The 10,629-nt window shown below is 42.3% G+C and overlaps 1 protein-coding gene across 1 annotated transcript; it reads left to right on the forward strand.

Annotated features, from left to right (window-relative positions):
- Positions 1 to 7,610: 7,610 nt before the first annotated feature.
- Positions 7,611 to 8,549, forward strand: LOC130837211 (olfactory receptor 1361-like). The gene has a single exon (XM_057710028.1). It carries the CDS (start codon positions 7,611 to 7,613, stop codon positions 8,547 to 8,549), a length of 939 nt encoding a protein of 312 aa, XP_057566011.1.
- Positions 8,550 to 10,629: the final 2,080 nt, after the last annotated feature.

The raw sequence follows: 10,629 nt of genomic DNA on the forward strand, positions 1-10,629 counted from the left end.
TAAAGAGGTTGAACTCAGACTAAATCAACTCTGCAGGTTCACACAGCCCCAACAACTGGAGTAGGATTTAAAACCAAGGCTATCTAAATAGCAAAAGCAATTTACATGTCTACTGATGGATAAGCAGATACAGTAAGTCCCCTGCATATGAACAAGTTCTATTCCAAGAGCAAGTTTGCAAGTCCAATCTGTTCATAAGTTCAACAAAGTTAGCCTAGGTACCCAACTAACACAATCAGCTATATAATATTGTACTCTAATAGGTTTATAATACTTTTCACACAAATAATACATAAAAATAAACACAAAAACTAAAACATTTTTAATCTTACAGTACAGTACCTTGAAAAGTACAGTAGTACAGTACAGTACAACAGTGATTTGCTGGACAACGTTGCACCTGTAGTTAACACTATTGCATTGTGCGCTACAAATGTAAGAAGGTAGACCTCATGCTATATGTTCTAACCACAATTATATTAAAAATAAACAAACTAACCAGGCTGTCTATATGTTGGACTCTGCACACACACCAATTTGTTCCATGCTCAGGTACTGAGGGTTCAGTAGGTAATGAGAAAACCGTGACTCCTGACCTCACATGGCTCACAGTCCTCACTTGAAGATCTGGCTCCTAGGCATCATATCTCTGCCATGCAAAGCGGAACAGCAATCTCCAAGCTCACAACCAGTGATGAGTGGTGAGGAGCAGGACCTCCCAACATGGATGAAGGTTACAATGGTCTGGCACAGCCCCACATACACGGACATGGAACAATTCAATACTTCATGGAACAAATGCACAAAGACAGGGAAACTAAAAAGACCAGGACTGATACATAAACAGGAGAAAATGCTAGGGACAGAGGATATATGCACATCATGTTTGCTTAATGAACAGTGAGATAAGCTGGTGAAAAAGGGAAAGGTAGCCTTAAATATCCAGGCACTATCTGATAGATCTTAGTATTCTCCTGTTGAATACTTTCACAGAACATCAGATGAGTCCACTTGGTGACCACAGTGGGGCAAGACAAAAGCGAGACCCTTCTGTAATCATGTCTGAACACAGGCAAATACATGAATATTGTGCAAACCAAAAACATAAAGACGGGCGAACATTCCCACATCCGAGCTAATGTGAGTGACCGCTGATTCTTTACCAATTAAAGCTTTTGCTTCACTCTAATATTCCCTTCTTCTAAATAAGATTCAAGGTACTCATGCATAGGATTATCCTGATGCCTGACAGCATCTAATCCAGAGCAAAGCCGTACTTCCTTAAACCCTCCCTGAAATCACCTAACACAGCGAACTGCTACAAGTCCTCTCTAATGCTCTCTTACTGAGATGGTCCATGGAGCACCCTCCTTTGCTGTAATGAGGAATAAACCCTGTTTATCCAATATCAGGTGTGTCCCTGCAGTCTCTGAGTGGGAGACATCCTCTCAGCAGCTCCAAGGGAACAGCTTTGAAGAGATGGGTTGGGGTGGGGGAGCCAAAATTGTATATATATAATTGATCCATCAATTCCACATCTATGTAATATTCCAAAAGACTGAAAACAGAGACTCAAACAAACAATATATATGTGCATGTTCACAGGCGCATTATTTTTAACAGCCAAAACACAACATTTAGAAACAACCCTGATTTCTATAAATGGTTGAAGAAACTGTGATATACCCATGCAAAGGAATATGATTCAGTCACAAAAAAGGAATAAAGCACTAATACATGCTACAACAGGGATAAACCTTGAAAACATTTATATTAAGTGAAAGGAACCAAATAGAAAAGGTCACATACTATATAATTCCTTTTTTTTAGGGAATGTCCAGAATTTGGAAATCCATAAAGACAGAAAGCATATTAGATGCTGACAGGGGTTTGAAGGAGAGGGAGATGTAGATGGCTTAATGGGTACAGGTTTTATTTTGGGGTGATGAAAATGTTTTAGAACTTGATAGAAATTGTGGTTGTTCAACATTATGAAGTCTAAGTGTTACTGAATTTTTCACTATAATTTTATGTTATATGAATTTAACCTCAATAAAAAATATTTGTACGTTTCAGCTGGGAATATTTGAGTCAATATGTGGCTCAGGCAGAGAGGGTCTTCCTAACAGGTGGAGCCTGGTCCCCAGATGCGGGGAGGGCTTGGCTTGGAAATGGGAGCTACAGGTATTGTGGGGATGAAGGGACATTGAAACTAGTGGAGGAATTGAAACTAGTGGGGTATTCAGAACAATGCTATGGGAATTGGTGTTGGGAGCAGACCAGGGAGAACAAGCTCAGTTCAGGTGTGAGATGGTGAATTTATTGCAGTTCATGGGTGCCCATTTTGTAAAGTATGAATTTGGCAGGCAAACAACCACTATAATAAAAATAAGCATCATCTACCAACCACGTGGCTACCTGGTTCTCATTCTTCATATTGTCTAAGATTCACAATAACCCTGGGAGATAAGGACAAATATTACCCTGTGTCACCAATGAGCAATGAGGCTCAACGATGAGAGTGGACCTAGGAACTGAAATCAAGCGGGCTTGACTCCTGAGTCTCTGCCCTTTGCTGGTCACTGGGCTGCATATGGTCGGAGAAGAGAGTGTTGGCTCCCAACTGAAGTGCCTTTATACAGGGTGGCTGGGCCTTATAAGTCAGGCAGAAACCAGTATGAAGTGGTGGCAAGAAGGACAAAGGGAAGAGCTTGGGCAAAGGTTTGGAAGCAGGGCTGACAGCTAATAAGAATTTAAGCTCTCGTCCTGTGCCTGGCCTGTCTGGATCTGTGTTAAGCAGCTGACATCTATGATGTTACGAAGTCCTCATAGGGATGCTGAAGGAGTTTCCTGTGCCCGCCATAACAAATTGGGTGGCTCCAAACAACAGAAATTTGTTCTCCCACCTCCAGAGGCCAGTAGTCTGATATCAAAGTGTTGACAGGGTGACGCTCTGGGGAGGATCCTTCCCGCCCCTTCTGGCTTCTGTGATCCGTGGCATTCCATGGCTTGTGGATGCATCACTCCAGTCTTTCCCTCTGTCTTCACATAACCTTTTCCAATAGATGTCTCTTTGTCCAAGATTCCCTCTACTTCTAAGGACACCAGTCACTGGATTAGGGCCCACCTAAATGGCCTCATCTTAACTTGATTATATCTGCAAAGACCCCATTTCCAAGTAAGGTGACATTCACAGGTACCAGGATAACTTCAACATATCTTTTTGAGGGACACAAGTCAACCCACAACAGGCCCTAAAGAGTGGCAGGAATTTTCACTTACCCTAAGTTTATTGTGGAGGTCATTGTGCACTGTGGCTTTGCATTTTTCCTTTCTCTTAAGCCCAAGGGTAGTCAGGAAGGCAACCCTCTGATGACCACCACCTACATGGTGCTCAAATCTTCCTCAGCATCATCAACAGCAGTCTCAAGAACAATGAGATGATGAATGCCCCAGAGAAGACCTATCAAACTCTATCCTCTAGACCTATCAGCAAACTCTATCCCTCAAACACCTGAGGGACTTTTGCGGAGGTGGTACTGGAACAGGACACAGAGATAACTTTCCATGTGTACTGGGTTAGTGATGCCACTTTGTGGGACCTGTGTAAGGATGTAAGCATGGATAAACAAACTGATGTGTGCAAATACAATGTAATATTATTCAGCCATGTAAAGGAATGAGTATCTTTCCATGTGTTCTCAGAGCCATTCATATTCATTAGTTTGTCCCTGGAGCCAGACGACCTAGACTTGAATCCTAGTTTTGCCACTTCAAACTGTGTGATGATGGGCAAGTGAGAGTCTCAGTTTCCTTCCTCATCAGGCTTTTGTAAGAATCATAGGATGCTGCATGCTCTGCACAGCTCCAACCACAAACAAATACTTAATACCCTGTAACAGTTTTTAGGAATAACATATTTAAAAACTTCTTCACGGGAAAAATTGAGTACCATGCTATCCCTCTGTTAAGCAAGAGAGATAGATCTGAAGAAAAGCAATGCTGCTGGGACAAAAATCTTTCCCACAGGGGTGCTAGACTCAGGGGTTCCACCAGCGAAGAGAAGCTAATTGCGTTTGCTCTAACAAGGTTCCCTAGGGATCACACCCTAAGGACAGAGAATTGGGTATAAACTTGAAGGTGTGTTTCTGCTGTGTGCTCCCTGAGAATGCATGCTCCTCCTCCACAGCTGCCAGACAAAGCTGAGGCTGCAGGAGCCCCAAAGCCCTGGAGACTGGACACCAGAGGGGCTGAGAGGTCCTAGAATCTGAAAGAAGTACAGTCGCCATTGGTCAAGTAAGTGAACCAGGAAGACAAGATGCAGTGGAACTTATCTGAGGGAAGACCCCCACCTTGCCCCCACCAAACATCCCCTCTATGGTTGGAAGACTCTGTTCAGTTTTATCCGTAATGTCTTAGGGTGACTGGCATCACAGCCTCACGGGTGGATAGCATTACTGTGAGCTTGTCAGGAGAGTGGATGCTGGAACCAGAGCCTGTGCTGAATCCTAGTTCCACACAGAAGTCAGGTGTGGAACCTCAGCTGTCTGCTCATGATGTTGTTGAGGGTTAAATAGGATGATATGTGTTAAGCAGTTTGCTCACATGAGAATTGCGTGGAATAAATGTCACTGTCCTGCTCAAAGTAGTTGATTTGTGCAGGTGCTGAGGAGAAGAGAGAGTTCGGGGAGGGGGCTTGTTCATCTAGACCAGTGATCTTCAACTGGGGCAATTTTCACAGCTCCACAAGGGCTTTAAGATGTTTTTGCTTGTTGTAACTGGGGATGCGAGGGGTGGCTCTGGTATCCAGTGAGCTGAGGCCAGGAAGCTGCTCAATATCCTACAATAATACAAAAGGCAGTTCCAACAATAACAATGACAGCAATGACAAAATCATTTAGTCTCAAATGTCAGTAGTGCCTAGGCTGAGAACCCCTGGGCTCCACCCAGTAGAGGGAAGGACTCAGGGAAAGAATCCCTGCATAAGTGTAAGCAACATAAGTAAAGAGAAGCTAGAGGCTGGAAGCTTCCCCAGGAGGAACAGCAGGTGCGAGAGATCTAAAGCAAGAGACAAAACCTGGAAGATGGAAACAGAATGTCTTTGAGTAAGGGGACCAGTGATGATGAGGCAGGGAAGAATGAAACTAGACATGATCCCTAACTACATTTTCACTGGGCCACTGTGCCTGCAGTGTGAAGAATGGACTGCAGGGAACGAGAGTGGCCACGGGGAGACCACGGAAGGTGGGCCATCCAGGTGGGATGGGATGGTGGCCTGGACTGGGGTGCTCACTCTGGAGATGAATTTTCTTTCTGCCCGAGAGATGCAGACGATGTCTAAAATCCACAAATTAGGAATCGATGAGATGTGAGAGGTGAGAGAGGCGTTGAAGGCAATGCCAAGTCTTCATCTTGGTTGTGCTGGCTGGGGCTGTACAGGCTGTGTACCCTGTGTAATTGTGCAGTGCATACCTCCCACGGCCAACCTCAGCAGCTCTGGTGGGGGACCTCCCATTTTGGACCTCGTGAGATTGGAGTGCCTGGGGTGGGTGTCTGGGAGTGATGTCCAGGAAGCAACAGGATACTCAAGTAGGAGTTTGGAGAGAGGTGGGTGCTGGAGCCAGAAATTCACAGCCCTTGAATGAAAAGTGTAAGGGAGTATGGAAGACGGTGGACTACCCCTGCTTCAAGACACCTGCCATCTGTATTATAAATACTTCATGCCTCAGGTATACCCTGAGCAAATGGTGGCATACCATGAGTGGATTGCAGGGTAAACAGTGTTCCTGGGTTCTGAGCATGGGGGTCCAGAGATATAAAAAGGAAACAGGTTGCTCATAGAGAAATGCATGCATTCTTCTCTTCTCTGCCCTCAGTAGAAGAGAAAGGTGACTGGAAAGCCTTTGAAGAGTCTATTATTTTTCATAAATATTTACCTCTGCTCCATGGCAGAAGATTTCTACCTGTCCAACTCCCCTGAGCCAGGCTTGGCTGTTGAATTGTGAGTGGAAATGAGAGAAGGTTGTTTCCTGACAGAACCTGTTAGGAGCCAGAATACAATTCACCTTTATTGCTCATGCAATAACTGGCAATGCCCCAGATGAAGTTTTTGCAGCTGCCTGAGTCCAGGAGTGAGTTTATCATGGAGCACAGCCATAGCAAATCTGTAAGGGACATGTACCCTGAGTGAGAGATTAGCTTTCATTGCTGTCAGTCACCGAGATTTTGGCATGTATGTTACCACATGATTTAGCTTAAACTGACTGATAGAGAGTCAGCAGGCTGCCCAGTTGAGGCCAGGCTCAGGATAATACAAGCCTCACTGAGGACATGGGGCCAGAAACCATGACTATATTAAGATTGTCTGTCTCTAACATCAATGGTAAGAAGCACAAAATGAGTGACATCAGTTCCCTTTGTAAATAACCTACCCTAAGATTTAATTAAACTATACAGGCTCTCACAGTCTAACAGGGGACTGAGGTAAAAGATACACATCATTTTAGCGTTCAGAGTGGTGCCTTTGAAAAAGCTTCCCTTAAGCTGCTGCATAACACAGGGAGATCAACGCGATGATGGGTGATGACTTAGAGGGCTGGGATATGGAAGATGAGAAGGAGTCACAGGAGGGAGGGAATATGGGGATATATGTATAAATACAGCTGATTCACTTTGGTGTACAGCACAAATTGGCACAACAGTGTAAAGCAATTATATTCCTATAAAGAACTTAAAAAATACAAAAAAAAAAAAAGCTTCCCTTTATGGTGCTCCACACTCATCATCTCATTTAATTGTCCCAGGAAACTGGAGTTTGAGGAGTTTCTGTCCTTACTCAAACAGCTAATAAGGATCAGGGATTCCATTCAAACAGGGTCTGTCCGTAACCCAGAGCCCTTGGTGATCTGAACTCTCGTAAAATTATACTAGTTTCAGCATTTTACTTATTAACCTGTCATACATTCACAACTGTATGGAGCAAGTCCTATTGTTATCTCATTTTACACTTGAGAAAACTAAACAGAGAGGTTAAGTAACTTGCCGAAAGTCACACTGCTAGTGAGTGACAGAGCTGGGATTTAAACCCAGGCTGTTTGTCTGGCTTCAATTGATGTCCTTAATCACTCTTTATGCTCTTTATTTTAAAAATCAAATCCTGAAAAACTTAGGCTGTTTATTTTGGTTTTATTTCCTTCTCCATATCTTTTTTGAGGTATAATCTTCAAACAAAACTTGTGTATAATCAAGGTGTGCAACTTGATGTTTCTGTATGTATACTCTGTGAAATGTGTCACAATCAAGCTAATTAACATATGACTATTTTGATAGCATCACTAGGAGTTCCCACTAATAGAAATAGTTGTCCATATGACATGTTGCGTATAGATTTAAGCCCTTTATATATATATATTTCTTACTTAATCCTTATAACAATGCTAAAAGGTCAGAATTATTCATCTCAAGTAACAGATGAGGAAACTGAGGCTCACAGATGTTACATGAGAAGCATCTTGAAAGATGGGTTTGCAAGAGGAATGAGGTGATCTGTTTCCTCCCTGGAGTCCCCTCACTGTTCATGCCCCTGTTTCTGGCTTTAGAACTGCCTGGATATGGACAATCAGACCCAAGTCTCTGAATTCATCCTTCTCGGCCTCTCAGGGCAGCCCCTGCAGAGGCAGGTGCTCTTCAGTCTGTCCTTCAGCCTGTATCTGATTGGGTGCCTGGGGAATCTGCTCACCATCCTGGCCATCATCTCGGATCCTCACCTCCACAGCCCCATGTACTTCTTCCTCAGCAATTTGTCTCTTCTTGACATCTGCTTTACCTCCACCACCATCCCCAGGATGCTGGTGAACCATCTGTGTGGGCTCACCACCATCTCCTTCGCGGCTTGCCTGGCCCAGATGTATTTCTCCATCACCTTTGGGGCAGCTGACAGCATCCTTCTCTCAGCCATGGCTTATGACCGCTACCTGGCCATCTGCTGCCCACTGCACTATACGACAATCATGAGCATCCTTCGGTGTGTCTTGCTGGTGGGGATACCCTGGATCTCAGCCAACCTCCTCTCCATGATCCACACTATCCTGATGTCCCGCTTGTCCTTTTGCACCAACAGGATCCCACACTTCTTCTGTGAGCTCAATATCTTGATCAAGCTCTCCTGCTCTGACACCCAAGTCAACGAAATGCTGGTGTTGGTCCTTGGGGGCCCAGTGGTTCTGATCTCTTTAGGGTGCATCATGGCCTCTTACACACCTATTGCTGTGGCTGTATGGAAGGTGCCCTCAGCTCGGGGGAAATGGAAGGCATTCTCCACCTGTGGCTCTCACCTTTGTGTTGTCTGTCTCTTCTATGGGACTATCATTGGGGTCTATATCAATCCATCATCCACACACACCCCTCAGAAGGACATGGTAGCCACAGTGATGTATACCATGGTCACCCCCATGCTGAACCCCTTTATCTACAGCTTGAGGAACCGAGACCTGAAAGGTGCTCTCAGGAAACTTCTTCTCAGCAGGTACCACTGTTCCCAGCCTCTTTGAAGACTCTTTGATTTTGAAATAAACTAGTGCTTCCCAAAGTTAGAATGCACAGTGGTTTTCTTTTTTCTCTTAAAAGTAGAAGTAGAAATTTTATTATATAGTTTTAAAATTGAATATATTTGATTTGTAGCATTGTGTAAACTTAAGGTGTAAAACATGTTAATTTGATACATTTATATATTATAATGTGACTTCCATTGTGGTGCTATTTAGCACCTCTATCACATTACACAATTATCTTTTCTTGTAAGTGTAGAATGATTTTTAGTCTTTTAGCAACTCTGCTGATTGTAGTACAATATTGTGTAGATTCACCATACTGTGCTTTAGGTCTCTATGGCTTATTTACTACTTATTGCAAGTTGGTACCCTTAAACAACATCAGTATTACCACCCACATCCCCCTGGTAACTACCATTCTGTTTTTCAAGAGTTTGACTTTTTAGATTCACGTATAAGTGATATCATCTGATACTTGTCTTTCTCTTTCTCTTACTTAGCATAATGTGCTCAGGGTCCATCCATGTTGTTGCAAATGGCAAACTATCTTCCTTTCTTGTGGCAGAATATATTCTATTGTGTATGTGTACATCTATCTATCTATCTATCATCTATCATCTTTATCTCTCATCTTTTTTTATACATGGATCTGTTAATGGGCATTTATTTTGTTTCCATATCTTGGCTATTGTGAATAATGTTCAGGTAAACATAGGAGTGTACATATCTCTTTAAATCCTGTTTCCATTTTCTTTGGCTATATACCCAGAAGTGTGATTGCTGGATTGTATGGTAGATCCACTTCTAATTTTTTGAGGAAGCTCCATATTGTTTGAACCAATTTACATTCCCATTAACAGTGCATAAGGGTCCCTTTTCAGCACACACTTACCATCACATGCTGTTTCTCATCTTCCTGATGATAGCCATACTATCAAGTGTGAGGCACTAGCTCACTGTGGTTCTGGTTTGCATTTCTCTGATGATTAGTGATGTGGAGCATCTTTTCAAGTGCTTGTTGGCTATTTTGATGTCTTCTTTGGAAAAAAATGTCTATTTAGTTCTGCCCATTTTTAAATCAGATTGTTTTTGTTATTGAGTAGTATGAGTTCTTTATATATTTTGGATATTAACTCCTCATCTAATATGGTTTGCAAAATTTTTCTCCCATTTTGTAGTTTGCCCTTTCATTTCATAGATTATTTATTTTGCTGTGCATAAGCTTTTGAGTTTGATATAGTCTCACTTGTTGATTTTTGCTTCTGTTGTTTGTGCTTTTGGTGTCATAACAAAAAATCGTTGCAATACCAATGTCGAAGAGCTTCTTCCCTATGTTCTCTGCTAGGAGTCTTATGGTATCAGGTCTTATGTGTAAACCTTTGATCAATTTTGAGTTAATTTTTGTGAGTGGCGTGAGATAGAGGTCCAGTTTCATTGTTCTGCATCTGTTTAACCAGTTTTCTCAATATCACTAGTTGAAGAGACCATTCTCTCCTCCTTGAGTGTTGTTGACTCCCTTGTCGAATATTAGTTGAAATTGAAAGCTTTTCAAGATGGTTTTACTTGGTCCATGGACATACATTAAATACCAGCAAAAAGATATTCCCTTTTAAATTCTTTCCATCCTTCTGATTACACTCTGAGGACACTCTGGTTTGGTGCTATTATGTCTTTAACACTTTTCCGTTAACATCCACTTAAAAAATGAGAAGGACAGAAGAAAACATCAACATTGCAAAAATAAAGACTGTATGGTGCTTCTGAGATTTGGCCTTTGTGCTTGCAGAGACAATAAAGTGTTTATTTTTAAAAACAGTGTTTAGAGAAAGAAATAATAAAGAAAGCCCAAGCTCATTGAATGAAACTTTTGCTACAAAAAAAACTTTATCTATTTCTACTTTTGAGGTAGTTCTTTCAACAAGTTCAACTCTACCTGCTGATATTTTGTTTCTGTCATCTTTAGAAAACAAAACTTTTGCCAGAACTGAATTTGGTGTTCAAATTCTGTCCCATTTACCTTCTCGATCTCTCCAGGCTAATGCTTTTCCTTCTCTCTATTCCCAAGTCTCTTTCTCAATGA

Source organism: Hippopotamus amphibius, chromosome 15 (genome assembly GCF_030028045.1).
Source record: "Hippopotamus amphibius kiboko isolate mHipAmp2 chromosome 15, mHipAmp2.hap2, whole genome shotgun sequence".
In the NCBI taxonomy this organism is placed as follows: domain Eukaryota; kingdom Metazoa; phylum Chordata; class Mammalia; order Artiodactyla; family Hippopotamidae; genus Hippopotamus; species Hippopotamus amphibius.

Excerpts from the sequence above, each read along its gene's own strand:
- LOC130837211 (XM_057710028.1), top strand. The coding sequence starts at position 7,611 with ATGGACAATCAGACCCAAGTCTCTGAATTCATCCTTCTCGGCCTCTCA.